Consider the following 15,465-nt stretch of genomic DNA (forward strand, 5'->3'; position numbering starts at 1 on the left):
CATTTAATGCCGATAAAGCATTCTTCTGAAAAATTGTTAACTATACCCCTTTAACCATACAATTTTGTACTCCCTTTGTGACATAAAACACCCTTAATAACCGTAGTTAAATTAAATGAGACTTAATAAATAAGGATACAATAGTAAGAAAAATGTTACATTACAAATCTCAAGTGGTAATTATTTTAAATCGGAGTAAAAATGTAAATTAGACATTTTTCAAGGGACGGAGGGGAAAAAGTATTATATAAACACTCAAAATTTGAACTTAATGAGTGATTTTTATTTTCAATTTTTCTTTGGTTCCCACAAAGATGGCTTTTATGACAGTGATGTAAAAACCAAATATATTTTTACAAGTTATAAGGTTAGTCAAACCAAGCCTATTCATATTTTTCACCTTTAATTTACGAATGATACTTTAATTTTGGGTGAAAAAATTTGAGCAAATATAAGAGCTTTAATGTAGTTTTCATTTTATTTGATGTAATTTTGAAGCTGGAGGTAAATTTTCACAAGAGTATGTTGGTTTGGATGAATGTTCCAGACTCTTGGCTGGCAAAGGCATCTATGGCGATGAATTTTAAAACTGGTCTCATTCATGTTATGCACCTGAGGCTTCCTATTGGTTGTAGTTTGCGCCGGTTAAATTTTTGGTATCCATTTGTTGACCGTATTAAAATAGACTATAAGGTTGGAAAAGTAGAAACATATCATTGGATGGTCGCTTGGTTCTTCTGAAATATGTTATGTCATCTCTTCCGGTTTACTTTCTTTGCTTTTTCAAAGCTTTCTCATGTATCATCTCATCTATTGTATCTCTCTCTCTCTCTCTCTCTCTCTCTATATATATATATATATATATATATATATATATATATATATATATATATATATATATATTATGTGAGGATGTTAGGAAAATTCCATGGGTTAATTGGGATACAGTTTTCTCAGAAAAGGAGTGTCGAGGTGGGGGGATGGGGTTTAGGAGAATTTGAGAGTTTAACTTGACATTGCTAGGTAAATGGTGTTGAATGATGCATGTGGATGGGTGTTTGTGGTATAAAGTTTTAGTTGCACGTTACAGTGAGGAAGATGGGCAGATTAATGAAGGAGGGTCGTTAGGATCAGTGTGGTGGAAAGACTTGAGGAGCATTCAAAGTTGTGTGGGATCAGGAGTGGATAATTGGTTTAAAGATAAATTGATCCAAGTTGTAGGTGATGGGGACAAATATATATATATATATATATATATATATATATATATAATTTTTTTTTTATGGATGTTGGAGGGTGATTCGTTGCGTGATAGGTTCATATGTCTCTTTGATTTAGTAGAGAACCGTCCGATGAAAGTTGCTGATATGGACTCTTTAGGATAATGTGTGAGCGGTTAGGCATGAAAATGACAACGAAGGTTGTTGGCGCGGGAGGAAGAGGAGGTGAGGGAGTGTTGTGATATGTTGAATCATATTGTTATGCAGGTTGGCATGGAGGACACATAGAGAGGATATTTAGAGCCGGTCAAAGGCTATATAGTTAGTCGAGTTTATCATTTGTTGGCTCTGGTGGATCAGCCTTACAATTCTGACATTACTAATATTATTTGGAATAAAGTAGGTAAATGTTTCTTTTTTTGCGTGACGTCTTCTTCGAAATCAGGTTTCTATCAAAGATAAATTGGTTAGACGAAGTATCATTCATTCTAATTCTCTGCTTTGTGTGAGGGGTTGTGGTATGTGGGAAAGTGTTGAACATTTGCTTTTGGGTTGTGATTTATTGGGAGCATATGGAAGCTTGTTAGGCAATGGATATGCATCTACTTAGCAATTCTATTACGGTTATCGGATAATCTCATTCAATTTGGTCACTTGGGAGGTTTTTCGAAATTTCTTTTGTCTTCTTTACATTTGATTTGGTAATCGTGCATTTAGGTGATTCAGAAGGAAAGGAATAGCCACATTTTTCCAGCATAAGGAGGAATCGTTGTAGCACTTGTTGGATAAAATTAAACTTAAATCTTTTTGGTGGTTGAAAGCGAAGAATATTACTTTTGTTTTTGATTTTCATAATTGGTGGCTTGACCCCCTAATGTACTTGGGTTTTCTCACTTAGCTTTTTTGTTTTGTTGTTTCTGTGTTGTTTGTTGTGGGTTTTATAACTTTGCTCAGACTTCTGAGTTCTTTCTTAGCACTCCTTGTGTCGGGTAGAATTCATTGATCCGTTTAATATATTTCCCCCTGGTTTTTTGTTTTTGTTTTGAAGAAGCTAAACCAACCTACCCAAATCGACACCGGGCAAAATCGAATCTGATATCTTAAAGAGGAGCACACTCAAATATGGTCTCAATTCAACACCACGAGACCAATCCATCATTTCCCCTAATCTATTTTTTTTTCTCCACTAATCCCTAATTTTATCAGGTCACAATATGATACTCAACTATGAGTGGTGCTAAGGTTAGATCCAACAGGCTCCTCCTTTCCTATTGTGTTGCTGTATTTTTTTTATAGGTCTAGAGTTTTGTTTCCTAATTTATTCTTTTTCTTATATTCTTGTTGCTGATTTCTTTCTTCTGGTTGGTTTTACTTGTTACAGACTTTGATTGGTTATGTGTGGTTATGGTTAGGAGATTCGAAATAAGAACATGCACATATGATGCTATGAGTCCATCACAAGAGAACATAGTGGGGATATAACTTTGTAGTGTTTATTTATCTTCTTTTTCATAATGAGAAATGCAAGAATTTACATATTGATATGAGGTTATCAAATGCCTATTCTAAAATTTGTGGTGTGTCTTTTGTTGTTTAGAGAATTTGAGAAGAACGTTTAATACTTCTATTTTTTTTCTTTCCAAAACGGGTATATGTCATATGCTTAAATTCAAAATATTTGTGAATTGGAAACAAACACTTTATCAAAGGAGTTGCCTACATTTGTGAATTTAGGCATGTATTTTAATGCAACAAACATCCAATAATAAGGATAACGATGGGTATATGGCTCATAGAGTGAAATTGACCCTCAGTGCCACACCGTGGGATAAGGATTTGTATTACACATATTTTTTTATGGTACAAAACATTCAATGATGAGAATAAGGATTGGATTTTCATAGTGAAATTGATCCACATTGGCAAACCAAGGATCACCAATATTGAGAAGTAAACATATTTTATGATTTGATCTGACCTTGTATTATTTTCATGTAACATCTTACAATGCTTTAGTTATTATTTGCTTTGTTGATTTTGAGGTGCCTTACTCATGATGATCATATATGCTAACTTAGCTAAGTGTATAGGTACAACTTTAATGTTGTCATTACTAACAAAATTAGTAGCAAGAGGTACATAGTAAAGTGTGTGGAAATGGTGTTAAAAGACTTACCATGGCAAAAGTACTTAACATTATTTTTTGGGTGCTTATACATGATCCTTTAGGCACATTTATTTTGAGTTTGTTTCCATTATGGTTGTGAAAATTAACCATTGCTATATATCTTGTTTGTTGACAAGTTTTTAACCATGCATGATCCAATTGATTAGGTTTTTTTTATTGATAAGAACCTTTTCAACATGTTAAACAAAGTGAATGTGATCGATGGATTTCTTGCTCATTTCACCTTGAGTGGCGGAGCCAGGAATTTTTTTTGGAGTCTGGGCAAAATAAAACAATGATAAATTTTAGTGACAGCCGCAACCGTCGGTAGAGGTCATGATGTTTTTAAAATGGTCTCCTTAGAATTACCTACGGTTTTTTTTCGGTAGGTAAAGGTGGAAAACTTGTAGTGACAGTCATTTGACAATGACAGACATATTTAACTACGGAAATTTTCCCTATAGTGACGGAAATTTGCCTTGTAGGTAAAGTATGGGTTGAGCCCGGGCGCGTGCCCGGGCTAGCTGGGGGTTAAAATCGCCCCTTTGGAGTTATTTTTCAATGATAGTGCATTACATCACTAGACAATGATAGTGCATCTATATTGCAACATGTTAATTCTATTTTACTATTGTTGGTGGATATGTGTAATGGTGTGTGATAGGAGTTCATTTGCTATTAGTTTTGGTACTCACTATTCTGTTAATGCCAGTTTTGTTGATGCAATTGCTTTGAATACTATTTTTATTTTGCAGTTTGTGAGCAATGGAAGATTCTCATCATTTATGTGTAGATAGATGTGAGTTATATTTCAGAATGATGTAATTTATTTATTGGTTTATTAGGTAAAATCTATCACTTTCAATTGAAGAAAGCTTGATGTTCTATTTCTTGCACTCCATTATTCATGTTCAGATTCAAGTTTATCATAAGTTTCTTATGTGTATAATGTTTACACTTCATGTCAATGTTTACCGGTGTGTCTCCAAATTACAAGCATAGAAATTCTTAAGAATGCTTCTATAGGTAATAATTCTGTTGGTATCTTTGTTATAAATTAAAGTGTTCTTTAGTGTTCAATGGAGCACAAAACGTTGGGGGTATTTTTTCACACATTTAATAGTTGTCTAAATTATTAAGGATATATAGGAGAAACTGAGAGATTTTCCAAACTTTTAGAGTGAAACGCAAGAATTACAAGTTTGTTGCCTATTGCATTGACAAAATTAAGTTCAATAGTAATCTTATTGTTAGAAAGGAGAAACATATTTGATTTTTTTGGTTGAAATTATATTATCTATTTGTTGTTACTTTTATCACATGACTTGCTAGTTGTTTGCAAGTCAATTAACTCAACATAAGGCGCATGTGTTGCTATTGTAAAGAGGAACCAATAGAACATCTTATTGGGTTTGGAGGGTAATTGAAAACAAATGTTGTCTAAGGTTGACTTTTGCTTATATTTAAAATTATAGTAGTAAGTTAGAGATTGGTTAATGAGCAATTCAGAGTGTATATTCATCTAACAATTAATAGTTAGACACATGCAATCAAATAATCACTAGTAGGTTGGGCAATAATAAAAAAATAGATCTATATTAAAAGTGGAAAAAGAAACACATGTGATACTTGGTTCCCTATTAATTACTCTTTTTTGCTCAATTTGTTTCCAAATCCTTCCATCTTCATTAAAATGTCCAACATACATCCCATGTTATTTAATCAATACTCACTTTTTGGTTCCTTCCCCTTCTAATCTAAAAATTAAACCAAACACATGAAAATTGAAATACTCCCTCCCATGCCTTTCAAAAATCCCGAGCCAAACCGACCTTAAATAATATTTACTACATTCAACAGGTATTTTATGTACCTTTTATACATAAAATGAACATATTAACTACACTACAAACTTTTCTTAATAAAATGAAAAAACAAAGATGTGCTTGTATATAGGACCAGAGGTAACATTAAGTTTTTTTTTTTTTTTTTTTTGTTAAATAGTCTAGTGGATGGAGATCACACATTTGAACTCCGACCCGTGTATATATTATGCATTGTTCCTACCAACTGAGTTAAACTCACACGAATAAGGAAAACAAGTTATAGGGCGGTTAACTTTGGAGTTGTCTTTTTATATGATAGTATAGAAGTATTGAAGAAAAAATATGTTATTAAGGATAGGTTTGGCCCATAAAAATATTCAACTAAAATGGGTAGTTAATTATTTATTGAGTTCCCTATGATTAGGATATAAATTTAAATTTGAAAAAAATATTGAGTTGTTAATGGTAAATTGATTAAAGAAAATGTCTGATAAAAAATAGTTATATGAGTTAGTTAGTTTTGGAGTTGTCATTATATAATGATTTAACTTCACCAAAAAGTAAATTATATAATGGTATAAATATCTACACTCATGAATATTTTAATTACTGCAAATGTTTTATATTAACAATGAAGTAATTGTTTTTTTTTTTTTTGAAAATAATCATGAATATTATGACATTAAATTTTTAATTCTATCTTTAATGAAATACATTAGTTCTCTTTAACGAATGATATATTAATTAAAATTTTACTTAATTGTAATTTTAATCCTTTTATGTCATTCATGAAATTGATTTCCAATTTAAAACATCGACCCTCAATTTTGGTTAGTGGTTACTCCCTAAGATTTTTATACTAAAAAAAGGTGACGTGATATATATATTTTTTTGAAAACATTCATGAATCGCAAGAAAATTCTCTACACATTTCAGTTTGTACTTAAAAAATTATTAAATTTTGTAATATTATTAACGACATGTAAATAATTAATCTATTTCGATAATTCTCTACATCTAAACAATGTACTAAAACCAAAAATTTTAAAATATAAGATTTTTTTTGGTGGTGGCCGGGGTTTGAACCCCAGACCTTGCATACAATATGCATTGTCCATACCAACTGAGCTAAGCTCACGAGGACATTGAATATCTTTATTATTGTTTTTTGTTGAAGAAGCTAAAATGAAATTTATTTAAAACGTAAAGAATCTTATCTAGCACAAGGAATGCTAGGCTAAGATACTTAAATAGCAACATACAAAGGAAAAGTGTGTCGTATATACACGGAACACTCAAACAAACACTCATACATCAAATGCAAACTTATAAGAACAAACAAAAAAAACAACCTCCACTGAGGCCCCCGAAACAAATATAAACTAAAACCCCAAAACCACAAGTCTAACCTCCCTCCAAAATAACCATCAGACCTACCAAATAACAATCACCACCTAGAAATAGCTCAATTCTTGAAACAAGCTCCATAGTCTAACATCACCACCACTAACCACTAGCCACCACAAGCACAACCACAAAAACCAACAACACCACCACCAAAACTACCATTAACCACCACAAAAACCACCATTACTCCTCACCGAAAATCAGCACCAGCCACCACGAGTATCACCACCAAAAACCAACACCAACCACCATGAGCATCACCACTAAAAACCACCACTTTACATTCAAACTCCAAACCCAACAACAGTAAACCACATTATTTTACAAGAAAATCCAAACAGCGGCTGAAAAACTAAAGCATCTACCCATAAAACTCTCCCTCTCCAGCATCACCAACCAATAACCCTCCTTCTACAAAAAACGAAAACTGCCCCATGCTCATCATCATCACCAAAATGTCACCACCACACAAAAAACACATAAACAATCCTTACTCTCAATCCACCACCAACAACCACCACCTCGCTTTCTCAACAGCAACCACAAAACGGATCTAGATCTAGATCCAAATCCGGGTCTAAAAACTACCACCACGAGCCACCACCAGATCCATCGCAAAATCACCACGAACATCCCTGAAAACCACCACGAAACGAAAACCAGCACATCCATGAAAACCAGCCGCCAGGAGAATAACTAGGAGTCACCGGTGCGAGCTGTTGCTACAACCTCCTAAAATCACACTGGTACAAAGGTCAACGGAGGTGAGGTGAGGTGATGCGGAGGTCGTGCCTCGTCGCACCACTGTCATAATGGTCTACATCTTGAAGGAGATATCTTTATTTTTTTTTATTAAAAATAATAAACAAAAAATATATTTTTGTCATCTTTTTATTAAGGAAACTGTTTCAAGGGTAAAAATTGCATATATTTATTTATTTTATTAAAAAATAATAAACAGAAAACATTGAATTGTTATCTTTTATTAAGGAATCTGTTTCAAGGTTAAAAATTGCATATCTTTATTTTTTTTATTAAAAAATAACAAACAGAAAATATTGAATTGTTATCTTTTTATTAAGGCAACTGTTTCAAAAATCTTTTTATTAAGGCAACAGTTTCAAAAAAAAAATCTTTATTAGGGGAATTGCATCAAAAGAAATATTTATTCAAGAAATTTAATTAATAATTTGGATTCTCATTAATTATTAATTAATTTAGGATAAGATGTGAGCCAAACATGTCATAACACTGGCCGAGAGAAATTCTATATAACCACTAAACCTTGCAAGACTTAACACATTCAAAAGTATTTTCCTGTAGTCTGAGTAATTGTTGCAACATACATAAAATTTATGTCTTCATTAAGGATCAAGTCTATTTTCTTGACTTTGGCTTTAATCCTAGCAATTCAACTACATCTCTCTACTGGTAAGCCTTTTTTATTTTTATTTTTTATTTTATATCATTTGTACAAGTACTTTATCCAAGAAACTTGCACTAAATCCTCAAATTATTCACTTCACTTAAGTGAATGTTTTAGTAGTCGTTGGGAGACTTCCTATACATACAAACATTTTATTTTGACTAAACTATTATATTTTATTTTTTCTTTCAACGAGAAATGCTGTTTATAGCGACAACATACTTTAAGAAATTATTTCGACTTGTTTTTCCTTTTTATTTTTGTTACTATTGCAATTAGCCTTTTGTGAGGATTTCGTGGGAAATTTTCTCGTGATGTTTAGCATCACTCTTCGTTCAACAATCTTATTCATTTAGCTTCTCAATTGCATTGATACAATCTTTATATCCTTGTTCATATGATTGACTAATAATCCATTTTTTTTGGTTTGTTTTGAATTATACAGGCATTGGTGTCAACTTTGGGAGGAATGGTGACAATCTTCCATCCCCTCAAAATGTTGTAGGCCTTTACAACAAATGTGGCATTAAGCTTCTAAGACTTTTTGAGCCAAGTCCTGATATATTAGAAGCATTAAAAGGTTCTAACATACAAGTGAGTCTTGGAGTAAGAAATCAAGATTTGCAAAGCTTAGCATCAACCAAAGAGGCTGCTAGCCAATGGGTCAATACTAATGTTGCACCTTACAAAGGTGGTGTAAATTTCCAATGGATTGTATTGGGAAATGAGATTATTCCAGGTGCTCAAGCAAGTTTTGTTACTCAAGCCATGCAAAAGATTAAAGATGCATTAACTTCCATTGGCTTAACTGATATTAAAGTGACCACATCATTTTATATGCAAGGACTTGCATCGTCTTACCCTCCATCTGCAGGTGCATTTACTAATGATGTGGTGAATGTTATGAAAGATGTTACTGCTTATCTACATCAAACTGGAGCACCCCTTATGGTTAATGTGTACCCTTACTTTGCTTATGCATCAAATCCAAAAGATATTAAGTTAGAATATGCCACATTTCAAGCCGTAGCTCCTGTAGTGGACGGTGAATTGAGTTATACTAACCTTTTCGATGCAATGGTTGATTCAATTTATGCAGCATTGGAAAAAATAGATGCAAAAAATGTTTCTCTAATTATTGGAGAAACTGGTTGGCCTGCTGCAGGGAATGACCCTTACACAAGTAAAGAAAATGCTAAGACATATAACACAAACTTGATTCAACATTTGCAGAGTGGTAAAGGCACACCAAGAAGACCAAACCAAGCTATAGATGCGTTTATATTTGCGATGTTCGATGAGGACCAGAAGGCAGCTGGAGTGGAGCAGAATTGGGGACTCTTTTATCATGACTTGACTCCTGTTTATCCTCTTCTAAGTTGTTGATTTGTAACATTGAATAAATCAAATTGTATAAATATGATATAAATGTTTGTCATTCATTCATAAACAATGCGAAAAAACTTGTCCCTGATAACAAATATTTGTCCCTGATAACAAAAAAAGGGAGATAAATATTTGTCACTAATATCTTAAAAAATATACACGAGACAACTGTTTGTCAGTGATATATAAACAAATGCGGAACAAATAATTGTCATTTATAAATACAGAAAAAGTAATGGACAAATATGTATGGTTGACACATGAAAATTTTTGGATAAATATTTTCCATCGATACACAAAAATTTGATAAATATAAAAGAAACAAAGGACAAATAATTGTCACTGATACTTAAAAAAGACATAATATATATTTATCAATGATAATTTTAATTTTTTTTTCTAAAAATTATATGCGCAAGAAATATTAATGATTGGTAAGTTAAATTTACAAGAAATGGCAGCAACACATATTTTAACACACACTTTTCAATACATTATCTTTGATTGGTTAAAATTCACACGAGTTCCACTAAAATCAAGTGAGACCCATATAAATTTGGTGGGACAACTGCTAAAAAAGCAAAAATTAGTGAGGGAATTTTAGAGAGGGAAAACGTGAAATCCCTCTCTAATTCTGTCACTAAATTTTGCGACCAAGGAATTTGTGAGAAATTTTATTTTTTCCATAACTAATTTTCCTCTCTAATTTTACTTATTTTAGTGGTGGACCCATGCGAGTTTTAACCAATCAAAGAGAGTATATTAAAAAGTGTATGTTAAAATATGTGTTGCTAGCCTTCCTCTAAATTTATTAATATTTGGTTAAAAATGGTGATATATCGTATTTAGATTGAAATCTTTAGTAATTTCAGGGTGGGTGATAATTTATGGTTGTGATAATTTTCCATCATCAATCCGAATGTCACGTCATTTAAAATATGTCAATCAGTGATTCAAAGTTGAAAGATATGAAAAAATGGAGTAAAACTATGTGGATTTCAAATTTGGAGTTGTCTTTTTATATTTTAGTATAGAAGTATTGAAGAAAGAGTTATGTTATTAAGGATAAGTTTGAACCATAAAAATATTCAAGTTAAACGGGTAGATAGTTTTTTTTACTTTTTTTTTAAGATAAGCATCAAATAGGAAGTTAATTATTTATTGTGTTCCCTATGATTTGATATAAATTTAAATTTGGAAAAAAATATATTGAGTTGTTAATGGTAAATTTATTAAAGAAAAAGTCTGATAAGAAATAGTTATATGAGTTAGTTAGTTTTGGAGTTGTCATTATATTATGATTTAACTTCACAAAAAAATAAAGGCATAAATGTGTGATTGGTCCTTGCAGTTTCATTCATTTTTGGCTTTGATCCCTGCACTTTTTTTTGTTTGGCTTTAGTCCCTGTACTTTGAAAAAATATTGCAATTGGTCCTTCTGTTAACTTCAGGTTAAAAAAAAAAATCAAAACTAACTGTATGCCACGTGGACCAATTATTACACGCCATGTGACACGGACAAAATTGCAAAATTAAAATAAAATAATAACTGATTTTTAATTAGTTTATTTATTATTATTATTATTATTAGATATCGAAAAAAGAAAAATACTAACGATGAGAAAAGGGAAGAAAGTGATTTTAGGGTTTCAACTTGAACCATTAGTTGCCATTCAATTTCGACCTTCATTCATCAGGTTTCAATTCGATTTCGCGATTTCATTCCCGTTCTCGATTCTGTTCGCGATTTCTTTAAATCCCATTACCACTGAGCTTCGTTTCTGTTTTTCTTCTGTTAATGGATATCTGTGTTCTTTTTCTTTTAAGGTAATTGTTGGCCATTTGTTTAGCTTGTACATTGAAGGGAGGTGTTTCATCAAATCAAATTCATTGACATTTCTACCGTAAATAAAAATCCCTGCTACAACAAAGGTCTACAGTGTTGATTGATTTGTGGCACAAGGTTGAAGAAGCGTCAACCAACTATTATTATTACGGGCACCCTTCTAATTAAACAATAAAAATAAAAAACTAATTAAAAATGAATTATTTTATATTATTTATTTTAATTTTGCAATTTTATCTTTTAGTGTGCCACGTGGCATGTAATGATTGGTCCACGTGGCACACAGTTAGTTTTGGTTTATTTTTTTAACCTGAAGTTAACAGAAGGATCGATTGCAATATTTTTTTCAAACTGCAGGGACTAAAGCCAAAAAAAAAAAAGATGTAGGGATCAAAGCAAAAAAAAAAAAGGTGTAGGGATCAAAGCCAAAAATGAGTGAAACTGCAAGGACAAATCACATATTTAAGCCAAAAATAAATTATATAATGGTATAAATATTTGTACTAGCGATCATTTTACTACATGTTTTATAATAACAATGAAGTAATTATTATTTTTTGAAAACATTCATGAATATTATGACATTAAATTTTTTATTCTATCTTTGAAGAAAGACATTATTTCTTTTTTAAGATTTGAAGTTTTAAAGAATGATATTAATTATATTTTGGCTGAATTGTAATTTTAATCTTTTTTTAGTCATTCATGAAATTGACTTCGACCCTCAATTTTGGTCTCTCCCTAAAAAATTTATATTCAAAAGTGGTGATGTAATATACAATATTTGATTATTTTAAATGATCAACATCCATGAATGCAAGAAAATCCTCTACAAATTTCAGTTTGTACTTTAAAAATTATTAATTTTTGGTAATTTTATTAATGGTATGTAAATAATTAATTAATTAACGATATGTAAATAATTAATCTATTTCAATGATTCTCTACATCAGCTGGTGTAAGCCGTGTCATTGAAAACATTTCACACCATCATTTTTGAGTCAACAAATCTAACCAATAGACTAAAACCGAAGAATTATAAAATACGAGAATTAATTTCATGAGTGGGTAAAAATTGCATATCTTTATTTTTTTATTAAAAAATAATAAACAGAAAATATTGATTTGTAATCTTTTATTAAGGCAACTGTTTCATTTCATGGGTAAAAATTGCATATCTTTATTTATTTATTAAAACATAATAAACCGAAAATATTTTTTTTTTTGAATAAAATTAGAAAATATTGAACTGTTATATCTTTTATTAGGGCAAGTGTTTCAAATATCTTTTTACTAAGGAAACTGTTTCATAAAAAATCTTTATCAAGGGAATTGCATCAAAAGAAATAGTTTCATAAAAAGTCTTTATCAAGGGAATTGCATCACAAGAAATATTTATCAAGGCAACTTAATGAATAATTTGGATTCTCAATAATTATTAATTTGATTTAGGATAAGATGTGAGCCAAACATGACATAACACTGGGTAAGAGAAAATCTATATAATCACTAAACCTTGCAAGACTCAAAACACATTCAAAAGTATTTTCCTGTAGTCTGAGTGATTGTTGCAAATACATAAAATTCATGGCTTCATTAAGGATAAAGTCCATTTTCTTGACTTTGGCTTTAATCCTAACAGTTCAACGACCTCTCTCTACTGGTCAGCCTTTTATTTTTTATATATCATTTGTACAAGTACTTTAGCCAAGAAATTTGCACTACACCCTCAAATTATTCACTTCACTTAATCAATTAGCTTCTCAATTGCATTGATACAATCTTTATATCCTTGTTCATATGATTGACTAATAATTCAATTTTTGTTTGTTTGTTTTGAATTATAGAAGGCATTGGTGTCAACTTTGGGAGGAATGGTGACAATCTTCCATCCCCTCAAAATGTTGTAGGCCTTTACAACAAATGTGGCATTAAGCTTCTAAAACTTTTTGAGCCAAGTCCTGATATATTAGAAGCATTAAAAGGTTCTAACATACAAGTGAGTCTTGGAGTAAGAAATCAAGATTTGCAAAGCTTAGCATCAACCAAAGAGGCTGCTAACCAATGGGTCAATACTAATGTTGCACCTTACAAAGGTGGTGTAAATTTCCAATGGATTGTATTGGGAAATGAGATTATTCCAGGTGCTCAAGCAAGTTTTGTTACTCAAGCCATGCAAAATATTAAAGATGCATTAACTTCCATTGGCTTAACTGATATTAAAGTGACCACATCATTTTATATGCAAGGACTTGCATCGTCTTACCCTCCATCTGCAGGTGCATTTACTAATGATGTGGTGAATGTTATGAAAGATGTTACTGCTTATCTACATCAAACTGGAGCACCCCTTATGGTTAATGTGTACCCTTACTTTGCTTATGCATCAAATCCAAAAGATATTAAGTTAGAATATGCCACATTTCAAGCAGTAGCTCCTGTAGTGGACGGTGAATTGAGTTATACTAAACTTTTCGATGCAATGGTTGATTCAATTTACGCAGCATTGGAAAAAATAGATGCAAAAGATGTTTCTCTAATCATTGGAGAAACTGGTTGGCCTGCTGCAGGGAATGACCCTTACACAAGTAAGGAAAATGCCAAGACATATAACACAAACTTGATTCAAACATTTGCAGAGTGGTAAAGGCACACCAAGAAGACCAAACCAAGCTATAAATGTGTTAATATTTGCGATGTTCGATGAGGACCAGAAGGCAGCTGGAGTGGAGCAGAATTGGGGACTCTTTTATCATGACATGACTCCTGTTTATCCTCTTCTAAGTTGTTGATTTGTAACATTGAATAAATCAAATTGTACTGAATTGTGTTGCTTAGATGGCTAAAAGTAGCGCCATAAACCAGTTGGTTCAGTTTGTATCTTGTATGATGAAATTAACCACTTGATAATAAATGAAAATTGTGATTTACAACGAAAATGGTGTGCCTGATGTTGATTTTTTTTTCTTTTTAACTTTGATGTCTGTAGCCGATGATATTGAATGAAATTTCTTAAAAATGAAACTAAAGATAGGATTGGCGAGACTCCATATCATATGCTTCAATCGGTTCTCCCATGGTTTAATCAAATGATTTAATAAATAAGTACATAAATAAGTATTAAGAAAAGTAAAACGAAAAACAAATAAAAGTATTCATGTAGTGGTTTAACCGTTCAATCAGACAAATGTTCAAAAAGATCGAACCAATTGATATGTTAATCGGTTCTCTGTTCAATCAGTTGAATCAACCGATTTTGTCTGATTTTTCAAACATTATATAATATATGATAATTTTTTTTTAGCGAAATTATATTCTTATCAAGATAAATCAAACTTCAAAATAATAGGTTAAAAGTCCATAAATAGAATGAAGGCCAACAACCTTTAATATTATTAATCATTTTTGCTCGAGATATTAAAAATGTATTTTTTAAATTTTTTATTATTTTCTCCTAGATAAATCAAACTTCAACATGATATGTTAAAACTCCTCTAAAAAAACATGATATGTTAAAACTTGTTTAGCTGATTTGCTTCTTCTGTGATTTGTTTCTTCAGTTTTTTAGGACTTGTTGTAACTCTTGGTAATCTTCTCTGACATGAATTGTACTAAAAATATTACCGTTAATGATATTTTATTTTGGTTTGTTCAAGAAAAAACAAATGATAGAATGAAGGGTAACAAACTTTAATATTAATAATCATTTTTGCTCGAGATTTTAAAATGGTAAATTTTTAATTATTTTCTACTAGATAACTTGGAAGATATAGAATAAAATATATATTTTTTGAGAGAAAAGAATAAAATATATTTTTATTTACCACTCTATTCATTATTTTATTTACTTAACGAATACAGAAATGGAATTTGTTTCATATCATTTTAAATTTAAAAAATTAACAAACCATTAATTCAAAATATTTGTAAATTCAATTCATTTTTCTGAAAGAATTTAATTCATTTATATGCATTGCATTTCACGTGGCCACATTATTACTAACTTTCGAAGAAGTAGATGGAGTGTTGGGATTTCACCCACTTATCAATGTTGTGGTAATGATGATGAAATTGTTCTTCATGTGCTCCATAATTGCATTCATGTAACTCGGGTATAACTTCATATCATTTCTTATGATTTTATGACTAATTTTTACTATTTTTAAAATACTTCGAGGACAAACACA

At 31.1% G+C, this 15,465-nt stretch overlaps 2 protein-coding genes across 2 annotated transcripts; both read left to right on the forward strand.

The window, feature by feature from the left end:
* Nucleotides 1-8,454: 8,454 nt before the first annotated feature.
* Nucleotides 8,455-9,510, forward strand: LOC11437460 (glucan endo-1,3-beta-glucosidase; the record flags this gene model as incomplete). The annotated part of the gene is made up of 1 exon (XM_024771012.2): nucleotides 8,455-9,510. A coding segment is annotated over one exon (978 nt), but the record flags the coding sequence as incomplete, so codon positions are not given.
* A 3,355-nt stretch (nucleotides 9,511-12,865) lies between these two features.
* LOC11433737 (glucan endo-1,3-beta-glucosidase) lies at nucleotides 12,866-13,925 on the forward strand. The gene is made up of 2 exons (XM_024771013.1): nucleotides 12,866-12,941; nucleotides 13,126-13,925. Exons 1-2 carry the CDS (start codon nucleotides 12,866-12,868, stop codon nucleotides 13,923-13,925), a joined length of 876 nt encoding a protein of 291 aa, XP_024626781.1.
* Nucleotides 13,926-15,465: the final 1,540 nt, after the last annotated feature.

Source organism: Medicago truncatula, chromosome 7 (assembly GCF_003473485.1).
Source record: "Medicago truncatula cultivar Jemalong A17 chromosome 7, MtrunA17r5.0-ANR, whole genome shotgun sequence".
Taxonomy (NCBI): Eukaryota; Viridiplantae; Streptophyta; class Magnoliopsida; order Fabales; family Fabaceae; genus Medicago; species Medicago truncatula.